The following is a 16,109-nucleotide window of genomic DNA, read 5'->3' as shown; positions in this document are numbered from 1 at the left end:
TGGGTGGATGGATTTTCAACAGCGGGGTAGAAGTGCGCCAGCGAGGCAGATCGAACAAAGCAAAATCACCTCAAGATGCAAAGCCTCCAGAACAGCGGGTAGGGTAGCAGGGTTTATATGTTCGATGTTGCCTATTCACGTAACTGGCCCAAGCCCACTCTCATGTCCCAATCCTTCGAGAAGATCATGGATAAGAAGAGGATCATGATGGTGCTCCCAATTGGCTCTCTCGGTGCCGGTTAGCCATCCCCACGCTCGAAAGGAGAGATATAGTGGGCCGGGCCAGAAAAACGCGAAATCAGCGCTCGCTCGGTCGCTCGTCCATCCGCTCGCTCGCACATATCTTTCTTCTTGAGTCGGGACTCGCATGCATCTCAATGGTACACCAGTTTGCCTTTTGACTTTTGGAAGAGAAAATAAATCATAGATCTACTATTTTTTTCAAATTTGAAAAGAAGTTTGCGAGTTTCAGGAAAAGGAACAAAATAATTTGCAAAAACAAAGAAGTTTGTGAATTCAAAACTGTTCAGGGATTTTGAAATAAAGGTCAAAAACTTCAAAAAAGAAGTTCATGAATTTGGGGGGAAAACTTCATTGATTTTGAAAAAAGATTGAAGAAAGTTCATCGATCCTAAAAAAGTGCATCGAATTTGAAAAATTTCATCAATTATGAAAGAAAAAAATCATCGACTTTTTAAAAATCACCAAAATATTAAAAAAATTCATTGATTTTGAAAAAAAATAATTAAATTTGAAAAAAGTTCATCAATTTTTTTTAAAAAAAAACATTGATTTGAAAAAAGTTCACAAATTTAAGAAAAGAAAAATGAATCGGGAAGCAGAAAAACAAAAAACAACATGGAAAACGTAGGGGGTGCTTTTCCTATACATAGAGATGTAAAACAAGAAGTAGGTATTCACAAGCATCGAGGTGGCATAGTTGTTAGTGTACTTCACTCTGGAAGGAAGAGATCGCGTGTTCGATCGCTCGAACGAACACGGGATCTTTTCCTTCCATGCGGACAAAAATACATTAGAGAGAACATCTGGCACAAAAATATAATGTAAAGCTCGGCTTAGGTCACAAACATATTACCTAGCTTGATCAAAAACACTACAGCTTATGTTCAATCTAAAGACTTAACAGGACACGAGTCTGTTAAATCATAAACAATGATGGCAGGCCATTAACAGAATTCAGTAGAAGATCATACAAAATTAGGACAACAAGCAAAGTTGAGCTGATACTGTTTCAGGAACAACAGACAAAAGCATGGATATGAACCTGTTGAGTGCAAATGTAGCATCAAATCGAAGTGTAATCAGATTTCACGAACAAAACAAAAAAACATAACGAGACACAATAGCAACAGAATTATCTGATTCACATGCTCAAGCAGAAGTCGGCAGCATAGTTTCAAAGGTTTGTTACTCTGATTCAAATATTTAGTTCATTACATAATATATAATACAGATAGTCCTTATGAATCAACACACTTTGACAATGACATCCTACTCCATGCTTCCTTTTGAGGTTTCCAATCTTAACGGTACTGCGAAACAAGAGTGTACATTCAGTAATCTAAAATTAATCTGTGCACAACATGAACATTCAGGTATTCGGAAATAAAAGAGATGTACAGTAAAAACAAATGCATCAGAACAGAAACATAATTTACCCAAACCTATGAATTCAAGCATAAAATCTACAATTAATCAGAAATAGGTAGGGAAACAATATCCTTCCAAAGTTCAATCATCTCCATACTCCAGTACATTACAGTTACTCAGGATATGTATATATACCTACTTAATGGATATACATACTATTGCAATGCATTCCATGTATGTGGGAACAACAAAATAGTGCTTTGTACCAAAGTCATGAAGATAGTTGCAGCAACGGTCCTAAGATGACTTATGGTGTTTAATGATTCATGAGTTTAGATCAAAGAGATGACAATATTATAAGGCAGAACATGAGGTGATGATTGCAAAAGTTGACCAGGAAGATTATTGGAGGAGGGGAGCAGCACATGCATCTATCCTGAACAAGTGAATCTAACATGCCATATCAAACATTACGTAATAGTCCATGCTACCTTACCTGGTGGTGGTCTACAACAAATTAAACTAGTTCACCATACAGAGAAGCCTTGTTGACAAATCATGTAACATTGCAAAGCAAGCATGGAGTGACATAAACTATCGCTCGGCCGATATAAAATTCAGGCATGGGATTCAGGAAATCCACCAACGGTGTGGCTGCCGCATACCTTGATGAAGCCAATGTCCTTGCGTTGCTGCGGAAACACTGCCTGCAGCACATCAGCCCGTACTTGCGGATCAGGCCATGTGAGTTGCCACAGACACGGCTGCAACAACAAAAACCCAAGCCGCAACTCGTCACAAACTCATCAAATAATACAAGGCACGTAAATCTTGAATCTCAAACACAAGATAAGCGACCAGCTTGCACCGCGGATCTACACGTACATAGAGAAACCGCCTCTTACTACCAATCTAAGACAGGGCACGGTATGTAGGTGCTAGAGAGAGGGGATTATAACCAAACCATGGATCCGGAGCCGTAGTTATTTGGGTGCGAGTTCCAGACATTCGAGTGTCCAATGGAGGCGGCCACCTGCTTCTTTGTCTCCTCGACTGTTAACTCAAAAGTCACTGTAGGCTCTGACAAGAAGTCGTCGTCGTTGTCGTTCTCCTCTTCTAGTAACTGAAAATCCACTGCAAGGTCCTGGAATGGGTACTCGTCGTCCTCCATCTCCTGAGCGTCCTCCATCTCCTCAACAATCGTTCTGGTCTGCTGCGTCTCTTTGGGGCCTGGAACAAAGAACAAACAGGAAGTCTTTAGACAAGAATGGAAAGGAGGTAACTAGGATACATTATGAAGCTTACTAGTATGAATTACTATGAAGCTGACCTGATGCCACGGTGGGTAATGCGTACGGTAGTGGAAGATTGCTATATGGGTACGCCTCATCCAGAATCATGTAACATACCCTCTCGAGCTCCAATGCTTTGGCAGCCAATCAGAAACATGCAATAGTATCATATCCAAATACATGTCTCCCTTCGGAAGAAAAAACTCTGCACATGTCACCTACAGCAATTCTTTTCTCTTCCCGCCATGGTCCGGAAATATCACCTTCACTTTGCCAATAAATGATCTTGCTTGTGTCATAGTCTTGGTACGTTAGAAACATCCCGAGACTGCCTTCATCTGCCTCCACGATACATATGTCTTCATCACAAACTCTGTCCACGGGGGGCCATCAACAGTAGAAAAATCCATTGTCATGGGGTCAAGAACCAGTGTTTCCCATCTATTGATATTAGATATGAAGTAGAAGCGGCCGTGAGCATATTGTGCACGGCAGTGGTTAACCATCCCTGGCAGAGTAAACAAATGGGAGCCAACAAGACCCCTCCAGATTACAGATGGACGGGCTTCCCACTGACAAGTCCAGGAAGAGAAGACATGGGTATCAAAATGGTCTCCTCTCGGCGCCATCCTAATCACTCTGAAGGCTGTCTACCCATCCTTGTCAACAACAGTTTCCGGCATCGGTGGGGCTAAGAAAATGTTTCTTTTGGATGTCACAGCGTCGGTGAGTTTGGGGAGAACCACATACGTGCGGTGCAAGGGGTAGCACACCACGTACTCCTCACCAAACACCTCATTCACTGTGGCGAGGATGACGCGACCCTCGCGGATATCCACGACACCATAGATGATGCTCTCCGTCCTCGGGGGGAAGGAGAAGGAGAAGTCGCAGGCGTTGTCGACGGGCTTGGCTGCCGGCGCGGAGGGGTGCGACGAGATGGCGCGGTGGAAGTCGCCGAATTTGTCGACAAAGCCCAGGAGGGGCGAGGTGTGGCGTTTGCGGTGTTGCCGGCGGAAGTAGCTGTCAGCGATGAGGTCGCGGAAGGACTTGCAGGCGACCGAGGTGCGGCCGAGGTCGGCTGGGTCGGGGAGGCAGAGGAAGATGCTCCCCAGCATCTGCGCCAACAGCTTGTTCATCTCCTGTCCGACCTAGGCTGTCCGGCGTGGAGGATGTGGGGAGGTGGTTGGCGGCGGCGTAGTGTGGTGTTGGGGAGGGGGAATGATTAGAGCACACGTAATTTTAGGGTTTGTGTAGAGTCCTATGGCTGTCTAAATGGGCTCAATACACCTGTTTGGCCCATAAGGAAAACACATTCAATCTCTCTCCGTCTATTTGTGGAGTGCTCCTTTTTATTATTTTTAGAATTTGGAGAGCTCCTGTTTGGCGCCTTAAGCGCCCGAACAGGTAGCTGGCGCCCACGCACCGCACCTCATGGGCCAGCCCACCACGTGCAGTAGAAGGAAAAATGCCTCGCGAAAAAATCACGCAAAAAAGTGTGGCTACAAGGACTGGAACTCGCGCCTTGAAGGCGCAACACAAGAACATTTTTCTTAACCACTACAGCCTGTAAGCGCCACGACTACAATGGCCGCGAAAGTTTTAAGAACCAATTTATGCGCTCTATTTATTAGATTTGTGAATTATTTGAAAACAATTTGGAAAAGTTGATTTTTTAAACAAAAAGAGATCATCAAATTTTGAAAAAAGCTTATGAATTTTAAAAAACAGTTCATTGATGTTTAAAAAAAGTTCATCAAATTTGGAAAAAGTTCATCCATCTTTTTCAAAAGAGTTCATCGGATTTGAAAAAAGTTCATCGATTCTGTGAAAAGGTCATCCAATCTAAATAAAGTTCATCGAATTTGAAAAAGGTTCATTGACTTTGAAACAAAGTTTATCGATTAAAAAAGAGTTCATCAAATCTAAAAAAAGTTCATCGAATTTGAAAAAAGTTTGTTGATTCTAAAAAAAAGTTCATCAAATCTGAAAAAAGTTCATAGAATTTGGAAAATAGTTCATCGATCTTGAAAAAAGTTCATCAATCTTGAAGAAAAGTTTATCAATTTTAAATAAAAAATCATGAATTTGAAGAAAAAAGTTCATGCATTTAGCAGAAATGAAAAAAATCACGAATTTCAAAAGGTTTTGCGAATTTAAGAAAAGTCTTGATTTAAAAAAATAACATATTTCCTTAATGATAATTGAAACTGTCCTATAATCACGGGAGAAGATTCTGGGCGCGAGGAAATCGGGAAGGGATCGTGCGAGAGCAGAAGCGGATCGAGCGGCTCCAGAATCATGTGAATCTGTCGCTAACTTCCAGTCGACTGGAAGTTAGCTTTCTTGATTTGTAAAAAGAAAAGAAACGGAAAAGGAAAGAGAAAGAGAAAAAGGAAGAAAAGCCGGCCAAAACAAATAAGAAAAAAAACAAAAGAAAGAAACCACTGCGTTTTTAACTAAGAATAAAGCCATGCCTAAAGTCATCACTACTGCTATCGTAGTCTCTTGGTTGCCTCTCTCTGTACGTTACCTAGAGATCTCGAGTTTGAAACTAGTTGGGCACATCTTTTTTGAACTTTAATAGAATAGAAAAAAAAGTGAGTGTGGGCTGGCCCAAGGCGGAGAGGGGGGTGTGCGCCGGTTAGGGGATTTCCCTAAATCCGGCGCTTAAGGCGCCCAATAGGATCTAGCCTGGGACGACCAGAGCTGGATCTGGATCGTAGGTTCGAGGATCCGACGGTTGAGGCAGTCAAATCGCTGTGGAGGCTCCTAGCTATCTGCATTATACTGTTTTTTAATAATAGGATTTTTTATTCCTTTTACTTATTTTTCCTCCTTTTTCTCCACCCTCTTTACTGTATTTTTTTCTCTTTAGAAAATATAGTAAATATAGTTGCCATGCAGCTGTAACTCTAGTTAGTAGTTACGCACTCCTAGTGGACATACGTTTCCGCAATAGCCAGCTGGCGTGCTTGCAATTGCAGTTGCGCTCGGTTGAACTGGGATATTGTAGTTGCGCATAGCCGGCGGGCGTGCTATAATTACACATAGATGAGCATGTTGTAATTGTGTGTGACGTGGAAAAAAACACATAAAATAGTCAAACAAAAAGGGAACATCTCCACGAAACTTCATGTAAACTAGATGATGCTTTACCCATTGCTGTGGAAACTTTGTTAAAGAAATGCATAAATAGTTGCTAAAATAATTAAATCTAATGAAAACATATAATCTTGAAAATCAATAAAACATATGTCTAGAAATAAAAAAGAATTGCAACAAAAAATGCCATTTCGAACAAAAATGTGAAGGACGACTAACATGTATGTTACCTAGAGATCTCGAGTTTGAAACTAGTTGCGCGCATCTTTTTTGAACTTTAATAGAATAGGAAAAAAAGTGAGTGTGGGCTGGCCCAAGGCGGAGAGGGGGGGTGCAGTGGTTAGGGGATTTCCCTAAATCTGGCGCTTAAGGCGCCCAATAGGATCTGGCCTGGGACGACCAGAGCTGGATCTGGATCATAGGTTCGAGGATCCGACGGTTGAGGCAGTCAAATCACTGTGGAGGCTCCTAGCTAGCTGCATTATACTGTTTTTTAATAATAGGATTTTTTATTCCTTTCACTTATTTTTCCTCCTTTTTCTCCACCCCCTTTACTCTATTTTTTTCTCTTTAGAAAATATAGTAAATATAGTTGCCATGCAGTTGTAACTCTAGTTAGTAGTTACGCGCTCCTATTGGACATACATTTCCGCAATAGCCGGCTGGCATGCTTGCAATTACAGTTGCGCTCGGTTGAAGTGGGATATTGTAGTTGCGCATAGCCGGCGGGCGTGCTATAATTACACATAGATGAGCATGTTGTAATTGTGCGTGACGTTGAAAAAAAACATAAAGTAGTCAAACAAAAGGGGGACATCTCCACGAATCTTCATGTAAACTAGATGATGCTTTGCCCGTTGCTGCGGAAACTTTGTTAAAGAAATGCATAAATAGTTGATAAAATAATTAAATCTAATAAAAAAATAATCTTGAAAATCAATAAACAATATGTCTAGAAATAAAAAAGAATTGCAACAAAAAATGCCATTTTGAACAAAAATGTGAAGGATGACTAACATGTATGTATGATGTGACAGTGCTGCATGCATAGACTAATGTAAAATAATAATATAATTTATAAGTTAAATGCATGGCTTGCTTAGAGCAAGTATAATAAGGTGACGTAGGCGGGTTGTAAGACTTTAAATACTCCCTCCATTCCCTTATACAAGGTCACTATAAAAAATTACATTTTGCATCTATACAAGGCCACTAACAGTAATCGAGGCAAAAATTAATGATGTCTTCTCGTACTAGCAACTTGTTTAATACTTGCATCGATGTAGTCCTAATGACACTGTGCTACTTCCTTCACATTCCTTCCTTTCATGCATGCATGCATATTAATGATTTCGGTTAACGAAAAAAAATTGGCTTCCAAGGTAGTCATTAAATTTTACCTTGGTACCTGTAATATGAGTTTATGGCCTTGTATAAGGGCATGGAGGGAGTATTATAGCTTTGTTGAGTTGGATGAGAGAAAAGATGAGAGAGAGGAGAAGCGGGTTATAGATTTACAGCCGGCTGTAACACGGGCCTCAAAAAACTATGTGAGAATGTATGGTGGGCCATGTGGTAAAAAAGTACTATTTCCTTGTAGCCCACTACTATACACGTTGGCTATTACATTGGCTATAGATGACATGGCAACATGTTATCGCCATCAACCGGCTATATTGTTAATCATGCTCTTATGTGGTAGACTTAAATACATGACTTAGTGGGAGAAAACACTTAAATACATGACTTAATGGGGACGTTGAGATGGACACTTTCTATGTTGAGGAAATTTGGATAGACTTTTTAAGAATAATATAGGATTCGATCGAGGAGCTGAGCGAGATAGGTAACACTCTTCTAGATAAAAGCTAACAAAACCGTGTATTATAACACTAAATTTTGATCATATTATGTGTTTTTTTGGAATGATATTATGTGTGTTTTCTTGTCGATGGAATGGTATGATTTCATTATCAAAATCACCAGAGTTTGGGTGGATTTCTTCCACATGATCGAAGGTGTGGTAGGTTATGTATTTTTTTTAACGAGATTCAAATTCTAAATAAAAATATCTTTTGACCGAGCGATCAAACTACAAATAGTTTTGAGAGAATTCCTTATTTAACATTGTCTTAAATTTTCTATTCCTATTTGACACTGAAAATATTTTTCTTCATTATTTAACACCTATTCTAAATGTTATGCCCTTTATAACACTTTCGTCTATTTTAAGCCTTAACGGTGTTAAATGTCACCTGAAAAGACCTTTTTACCTCTCATGTGGCATGTGACCAAAATTTAGATACTAATATTCAAAAACAAAAAAGACACGTCCACAGCTCGCCCGACCATGCAGCCACTCCGGGGGCTATGTAGCTGACTAGCATGCAACTCCAACTCATACACACGCGCGACACACTTTTTCTGTACACGTCGTCGACCATCCATCACAAAACCACAGTAACTCATGCCATTTTAAGTGAGAGAAAACTGTTTGCTGATTTTCAGTAAACCCCCCGTTCTTTTGCTTAATCAACTCACAGTTCTATTTTTTAAGTGAGTTTAAAGACTTTTTAAAATACTAGCAAAACGGCACGTGCGTTGCAACTGAACAAAAAAAATCATAATCTCTAATGGTCATGACCACATTTTGCTGCAGCACTGAGATACACTATCACTTTCATTTTCATGAAATCGTGAACAATTTTTGAAAATCATGAACATTTTTTTAACAGATGAACATATCTGAAATCATGAACATTATCCAAATACTTGAACAATTTTAAAAAATTGCAAACATTGTCTAAAATCATAAACATTTTTTGAATTCATGAGCATTTTTTACTATTTGCAAAAAATAAAAAATTGTGAACATTTTTTTAAAATGCTTGAATAGGCAAACATTTCTAAAATCGACGAACATTGTTTAGGTAATCGATGGAACGATTTTTTAAATTCACGAACATTTTTTTCTTTAACAAACATTTTTTAAAATGTACGATCATTTTTCAATCAGCGAACATTTTATGAGTCAATAAACTATTTTGCAAGTCATGAACATTTTTTGAATTTTTAGGATATTTTTCAGTTCATGAATATTCTTGAATTGGCGAAATTTTGTTCACTTTCACTAACATTTTTCAATAGATGGACATTTTGCAAAAATCATTAATATTTTTTTATTTCCCGAATATTTTTTTCAAAATTGCGAACATTTTCTGAATACGCAAATATTTTTTTTAAAATCTCAGACATTTGTTGAATCCACAAACATTTTATTTCAAAATTCACATTTCTTTTATCTTTCGAACTTTTTTGAAGTCCCAAATTATTTGAAGTAGAAAAAAGAAAGACGGAAAAGGAAAACGAAAAGAATTAAAAAATATGGCCGCTCGGACATGAGCAGTCCCAGACAGGCCAGCTGCGTCTTCTCCCAGCGTGCAGAGCGCAGTATAGAAGGTTCATACTACATGGGCCGGCCAGACAGGATTTCCCTGTGTGAAACATTTTTTTATCACTTATAGGTGGCTCAGTGGGTAATATTTTACAACTTTGGGGGCGACGAACCGCAAGAAGCAATAGCCGCTTTATTATTAGGTATAGATTCATATCTTTTAAACTGTAATTCCAATTTTGCCATGTTATATATGAAAATTGATTCAAAAAATATGTAGAATTCGAATATGATATTTTTTACCTATTAAACATTTTTTAAATGTTATTTATGGTGTAATCTTAATCAATTGCGCACTATCCGTCTTTATTTTATTCCGATGTAGATGTGTATTAGAAATCAACATCTTAGCAAAATCTGTTTGGAGACGAAAAACCCCATCTATAACCACGCATACACGCCTCGGCAAAAACTCCACATGAAAAAACAAAGTAATTTTTTCATCTTATGAGGAGAGAGGGGGGAGAAAACGCCTTAGAACTGACTATAGTCAAACGTGTTGTGATTATGTAATCATCAAAGCCACTGTTGAAGAAGGTGCGAAGGAGGATAAGCGGCAACAGATATGAGATGCACGTGGACATGTTGGGTCTTCAGTCATGGTTATTATGTAGAGACGTGTGGTATTTTTTTATCCCGTTGCAACGCACGGGCTCATTTGCTAGTCTGTTCTATGGAGGAAGACAGAAAAATCTTTGAGGGAATGATCTGACCAATTATGGTTGACTACAACTTGAAGAGGAAGACATATTTTTTTGCTAATAGAATTGGCTAAGAGGAAGTGTCTATTATGGAGCATACCAAAGCATATTTCCGTCAGTTCCCTCGGTAGGGATCTAAGCGCAGTTGGAAGTCATGGATCGGAGGTCACACGAGGGATTTATCCAGGTTCGGGCCTCCGGAGAGTAATACCCTACGTCCTGCTGGTTTGGTTGTTCATAATGGAGGGATACCTCGTGCGAGGGATACAATGGTGTATGATGTTGCTACCGAGGGTTTCTCATATCTAAGGATAGATCGATCAACGGGGACCCTAGGCCTCCCTTTATATAGACAAGAGAGGCATGGGGTTTACATGCTAGATGAGATATGGGGATGTCGCCGTCCTCTAGACTTGGGTGTCAAGAAGGTTTTTTGGCCCCTTGTAGTTGATGAGGCCGGGCTCCTTGGTGTTAGCCCCCCCCCCCGGTATAGGACCCCGTCAGTAGCCTCCGAGTGTGGCAGAGGTCACAGTGAAGATCGCGAGACCTTCGGCGGCTCCTTTGTTGTGTCGCCTTGCTGGAGCCCGGCAATGACCTCATCATCTGGATGGATTGAAGGAGGTCGGATGCTTGCTTCTTGCGGTAGCCGTCTGGTCAGTGCAACCGCAGTCGTCAGGCCTCCTCTCTAACTCTGGTTTGACAGCCGTAGGGGGCCACCATTCTTTCCCCGAACTGTTACATCAGCGGCGGAGAACGAGCTTACGCGCGTCTTGATGCGGTAACTTGTGACACCCTAGATTTTGCACATTTTTCTTTTTCTGGGATTTATTGAATATTTGATTTGCATTTGGATTTTCAGTCAACTTCTTTTGGACTTATCACTTGGAAATCATTTTGATTTTCTTCCAAGTGGGTTCTATCATAACTAAACCCTCTCTTGACCTCATCACTCTCAAAATAATGCCATGGAATATTTTTATTTAATGGCATAATATTCATTTTCATTTTGAAAATGAATGTTTCTTCAATATGCTACGAAGCAACCCTCATTTTTCTTGCTCTAAAAATTCCCAATAAATTCCAAAATATTCTTTGGATCATGCCTCACCTTCCCATGCAAAAATATGCCATGGTCATTTGGAGAATTTCAGCTCAAGAAAATATTTTTACTTCTGGACAGAAATGTCACTTTGTGAAGCAAGTACATTTTCACTTGATCCATTTGTGCTGAAATTTTTACCACATGACTACCTTCCTAGTAGAAGCTTAACCTCCAAGTTTTACTCTTTAACTCCAAGTAATTTTATCTCAAGTCTCATCACAAGTTTCTGTCCAGAAACTTTTCTTCCCTCTCATGTCTTGTCCATTGGGCTAGGTGTCGATCTGAGGGCACTCTGCAGCACCGTGTTGAAGGGACTACACTCTAGACACGGTCTGGCAGCCTCAGACGCACTGCGTGTGCCAGTGTACGTGATGACCGCGCGTGTGCAGGGTGTTTGACAGGTGTTCGGCGCGCTCTGGACGCCGGAACCCTCCTGCCGCCGCCCGTTTGCCCTCCTCACGCCACCGCAGCATGTCCGCTCCACTCAACACACTCAGCTCTCTCCACCTAGCACTGCTCTGCCCCTCCCCGACACCGGCAGACTGCACGACGGACGCGGACACGACAAGTCCGGTCGGTACAGTGCGCCCGCGTGAACGTCTTGTCCCACCTCGTGCGATGTAGCTTTGGCCGTGTGCACCCACTGTTCTTGGCATCGTCTACTACCCCTACGCATCGAGTCCGAGCCCTTCCCCCTCTCATTTCTTCTGCAGCTCATCTTCAACAGAGCCCGAGATCAGTCTCCTCGTCATCTATATATAGACCGCTTCCCTAGTCATTTCAATCATCCCAAACTACTACTCTGGCCACAAATCTTCTTCCTAGCTAGTGCGGCAAGGCCTGGAGGGCCTCCTGCCACCGATCGCCTGAGTTGGCCGCGGATCCCCCATGGTCGATCTCCTGCTCTGATGCTCCCCGCCTTCGCCCACTCCCTCAGGCATGTTCGTGTTGATCTCCTGAGCACGATGGTGCCATTGGTTCGTCGGATTCGCGTCGGAATCATCAACTCCGACGAGCTCCGCCGCCTGCCGTCCCTGGAGAAGAATGCCCCGATGCCGTCCATCCACCTTTGTCGTCACTTCGGGTACATCTATGCTCGCCTCGAGGTGCTGGACCCATCCCCCTCCTCTCCGACGGTCGTCGTGGCCTCCTCGCCGGAGAACCACCGTCGACAGAGCCGCCTCCTCTATTTCCCTCTCTCTCTCCCTCAAACCTGACAGGGGGGCCCACCTCTCAGCCTCTCTCTCGCTCGCCCGAAGCGGTATGAGTGGAGGCGTATTCTGAAAATACGCCTTCGACGTGGCCTCTCCTGGATTTTCTGAATTTTAGTTTAATTCATATATTTTGACCACAACTTTGACCAGGAATATCTCCTAAACCATAAGTCCAAATGAGTTGATTCTTTTTGCACTAGTTTTGTAATGAGCTAAAGTTTCTGTTTGCCAAGTTTGAGATTTTTTTTGTTGTAGATAATTTCTGATGCAATAAAAGGCTTTATGTGACATTTTCTTTTTGCGTTTTAATTATTTTTCAGAAGGTTCTAGTTGCCTTGGAGAAGACCAGGAGTATTGTGACACTCCTCTGAACTAAGGCAATCCACAACAATCATTTGCAAGTATGGCATTGCAATAACAATGATTTTACTTGAATTAAAATTCATTTTAATACCATTTAGTTGAAATAATTTTCTATATGAACCTTGTGCATATTATTTCATCCATGTTATATCTATGCAGTAGAATATATGTCATCTTGGTAATATTTGCAGTAGAATCATGTTATATGTTCATACTAATAATGATGCATTTACTTTTCATATTCATGACCCGTGAATTTCATTCCATACTATGACTTGAATCATTTTAAATTCAAGTTAAACATGATGTTAATTCAACTTGAACAAGCTGTTGATCGAGTCATGGTGCCACCGAATCGAGCTCACCAGTGCAACCACACTTGCCTGGATGGGGAGGCCCTAATTCGGTTTATTGGCATGCCTCTTGCCAGTGCCTCCAACTAGGGAAGGCTATGTGCCCGCTCTGCACTGGCCCGCTAGGAAACCATAACCTTGTGTGCCTGTAGTTGTATGGTACCATTGTCCCTGTTTAGGACGTTTATTTTAGTTTTGGCCACGATGATGGTCGGCCACGAAGGTGTCGGATGTCACGCGGTGACATCGGGGCCACCCAGGATTTAGTCCAAAGGGGAGTTTGTCAGAGTGGCCGGGAGTGTCATGCAATAGATTGGTTTTGTCAGAATGTTGTTGGTCCACCTGAATGGGAGCATGAGGCCATGAATTCTGTGGTGTGGGTACAATGTACTAACCTCTGTAGAGTGTATAATCTATCGATAGCCGCGTCCTCAGTTATGGACATAGTTCATAGTAGGTCACACCATGGGTCAACAGATATAATTAACTGGCACACCTAATAACACCGAGGTGGCACATTCAAAAAGTTGGTTATCTTGTGAGGATCACTATGGTTGTTTCGGATGTGATTTAGTGAGGAACAGAAGTATTGGCCCTTTGAGCTACGTACAGGTATATACCTTTCCTAATGGTATACTAAATTATGTTTTGACAACTACTTGTATATATTTACCTTTATGATCTTCTAATACATTTCTTTATACTATAGTCGATCAATTAAGCAACTGGCTGTCAACACAGAAATACATGATAGATGATATTTCTCCTTCACAAGGCTTTATAAGCAGAGTTGAACACAAGACCAGAGAAGTTGCACAGGAATTTACACACTATGTAATAGCACGCTGTGATGGATTGCTTGCAGACACACTATGTAATATTTAACTTAGTACACATGTCATCAACACAATTTAGAGACAATGGCGGTGCTGCTTAGTACATATGTACATACCTGGATCGTCGTTGTTGTAGATCGGGTTGTCAACCCTCGCTCCTTCCATAATGTGGCTATCACTTGAGCCAGAGGAACAATGAAAGTGAAAAAAGAAGATGTACATATGTACAGGCCTTCAAGTGTACCGATCCTTTCTCGATCGTTGTAAAAAATAAATGAATCTTCAGCCTTAATCTTCTTTCTTTTGAAGGGGAAGATTTTGGATCTTAGATCTTGTAAACTGTGGTTAGCTTTGAATACAGAAAATGTTCAAATACAAGGATAAGGAATACATGTATATTAGAAAAAAGCATACTGTTAGGTTTTTTTGAGGTATACTGTTAGGGTCTTTTTTAGAAACAGCAAGTACAATGTAGGCATGCACGCGCACACCAGCACACACTCACATCGCGGGTACTGCAGACTTGAGTCACGGAACATCAAGATTGACATACTATTAGGGTCTTTTGCAAAACTATTTAGGTGTGTACTATGGTAAATATCAAGGTTGGAAAAAGCGGTAGGCATAAGCGAGGTGGTTGGCCTTCGCCTAGTGCCTAAGCAGTGCCTAAGCGCCCTAGGCGCGGCCTAAGCGGTAATATAGTTTTTACTCGTAGTGTATCTGTGATTACTATATAGGTGTTGATATTAGTTTAGGCATATAAATAAGTTAATTACCATATACTACCATTGGAATATAACTCGTTTGGCATATCAGTGCAGTATGTGGCATGATTTCTTGCTTGTGTAGGCAATTCCTTGCTTGCCCTGCCTAGACCTCCATTTATGTCCTAGACGAAGCATTTGGCCGTTGCCTAGTGCCTAGGCGTGCCTAAGCGCCTCCTAGGCACTGCCTTTTCCAACAGAGGTAAATATAACAACGCTCATTTTAATAGGAAAACAATGAGTATGACAAACTGACTATTTAGGTGTATACTATGGTAAATATAACAATGCTCATTAGGGTCTTGTAAACAGAGCTCAATAGTTAACGATAGGGTCAGACACCTACCTGTAGAACATACTACCATGGAATAAACAATGAAAATAAGAAGTATCATAGTTACCCAGGAAAGAACAAACATAAATGCTGCAGAAGCAACTCCGAGATAGTATGGGCAATAGTGTGATAACTTCCATGCTGAGCAGGCATCACTTATTTCTAGTTAGCCCGAGTAAGCAGAGACGTAATGAAATAGAGAGTTGGCATGGATGAACAGTATATGCATTTTAAGAATAAATAGTGCCTAATCAAGTCTTAGTCATGAATGAGTTATCATGGCAAGCACTCAAACACCAGAAGATTTGTACAGGCCTTCAAGTGTACCGATGATTTCTCGATCGTTTAAAAAAATAAACAAATAGTTACTAAACCTAGCCTTGTTATGGTACCGATTCAAACTAAACTAAGTACAAAATATAGATAGAAAATTTACTAAAAGTAGAGAAGAGATCTTATTTCTCAAATGTACTTCATAGCCATCCCAAAACACACCCTTTTTGTAAACTTATACATTGTTTAGCCCAAACCGTTTGGAACCCATACAGTAGCAGCACATGATTTGTGCAGAAATTATCAAAGGCAACAGTTTTAGCATGTCTGCTTCTCACACTCGAGAGTTATATATTTATATTCATTATTGGCAGCAAACAAAGAAACTATTGTACCTAATAAAGCAAGGATCAGGAATGGTGCGAGAAAGGAACATCAAAGAAACACTAAAGAGAGAAAATAGCGAAGAGGAACAAAGTCCATGCAAATATAAAAAAATGACATGCCCATGGCCTCCAAAAAACCGATCAAGAAGCGGGGAAACCAGTACACCTATCAACCTCACCCAGCAATGCATTTTTTAGATCTAGAACATACTTAGGAACTTTTTTGTGAAACAGAACATACTTAGGAACTTTTTTGTGAAACAGAACATACTTAGGAACTACCCCATTGGGCTACCATTGTTGAAGTATCTTGATTCTTTC

At 40.8% G+C, this 16,109-nt stretch overlaps 1 protein-coding gene across 4 annotated transcripts; it reads right to left on the bottom strand.

The window, feature by feature from the left end:
* Window positions 1-1,179: 1,179 nt before the first annotated feature.
* On the bottom strand, window positions 1,180-4,148 carry LOC125537645 (uncharacterized). 4 transcript variants are annotated; one of them, XR_015616694.1, is made up of 4 exons: window positions 2,942-4,148; window positions 2,576-2,841; window positions 2,277-2,375; window positions 1,180-1,553 (listed from the first exon to the last, which is right to left on the bottom strand). XR_015616694.1 is itself a non-coding variant. In XM_087544075.1 (4 exons), the coding sequence occupies exons 1-4, from the start codon at window positions 3,009-3,011 to the stop codon at window positions 1,439-1,441; spliced, it is 555 nt and encodes a 184-aa protein (XP_087400201.1). In that variant the 5' UTR covers window positions 3,012-4,147; the 3' UTR covers window positions 1,180-1,438. The 4 variants fall into 4 exon arrangements, 2 of the variants coding, with proteins under 2 accessions (XP_087400201.1, XP_087400202.1); XM_087544075.1 differs by having other exon boundaries at window positions 2,571-2,841; window positions 2,942-4,147; XM_087544076.1 differs by having other exon boundaries at window positions 2,942-4,144.
* Between the last annotated feature and the right edge of the window lie 11,961 nt (window positions 4,149-16,109).

The sequence above is a fragment of the Triticum urartu genome, chromosome 2A (genome assembly GCF_056163025.1).
Source record: "Triticum urartu cultivar PI428250 chromosome 2A, HENAU_Tu73, whole genome shotgun sequence".
Lineage (NCBI taxonomy): Eukaryota > Viridiplantae > Streptophyta > Magnoliopsida > Poales > Poaceae > Triticum > Triticum urartu.
Note: the sequence above shows the minus strand (reverse complement) of the source record. Positions and strands in the feature narration are given on the sequence as shown.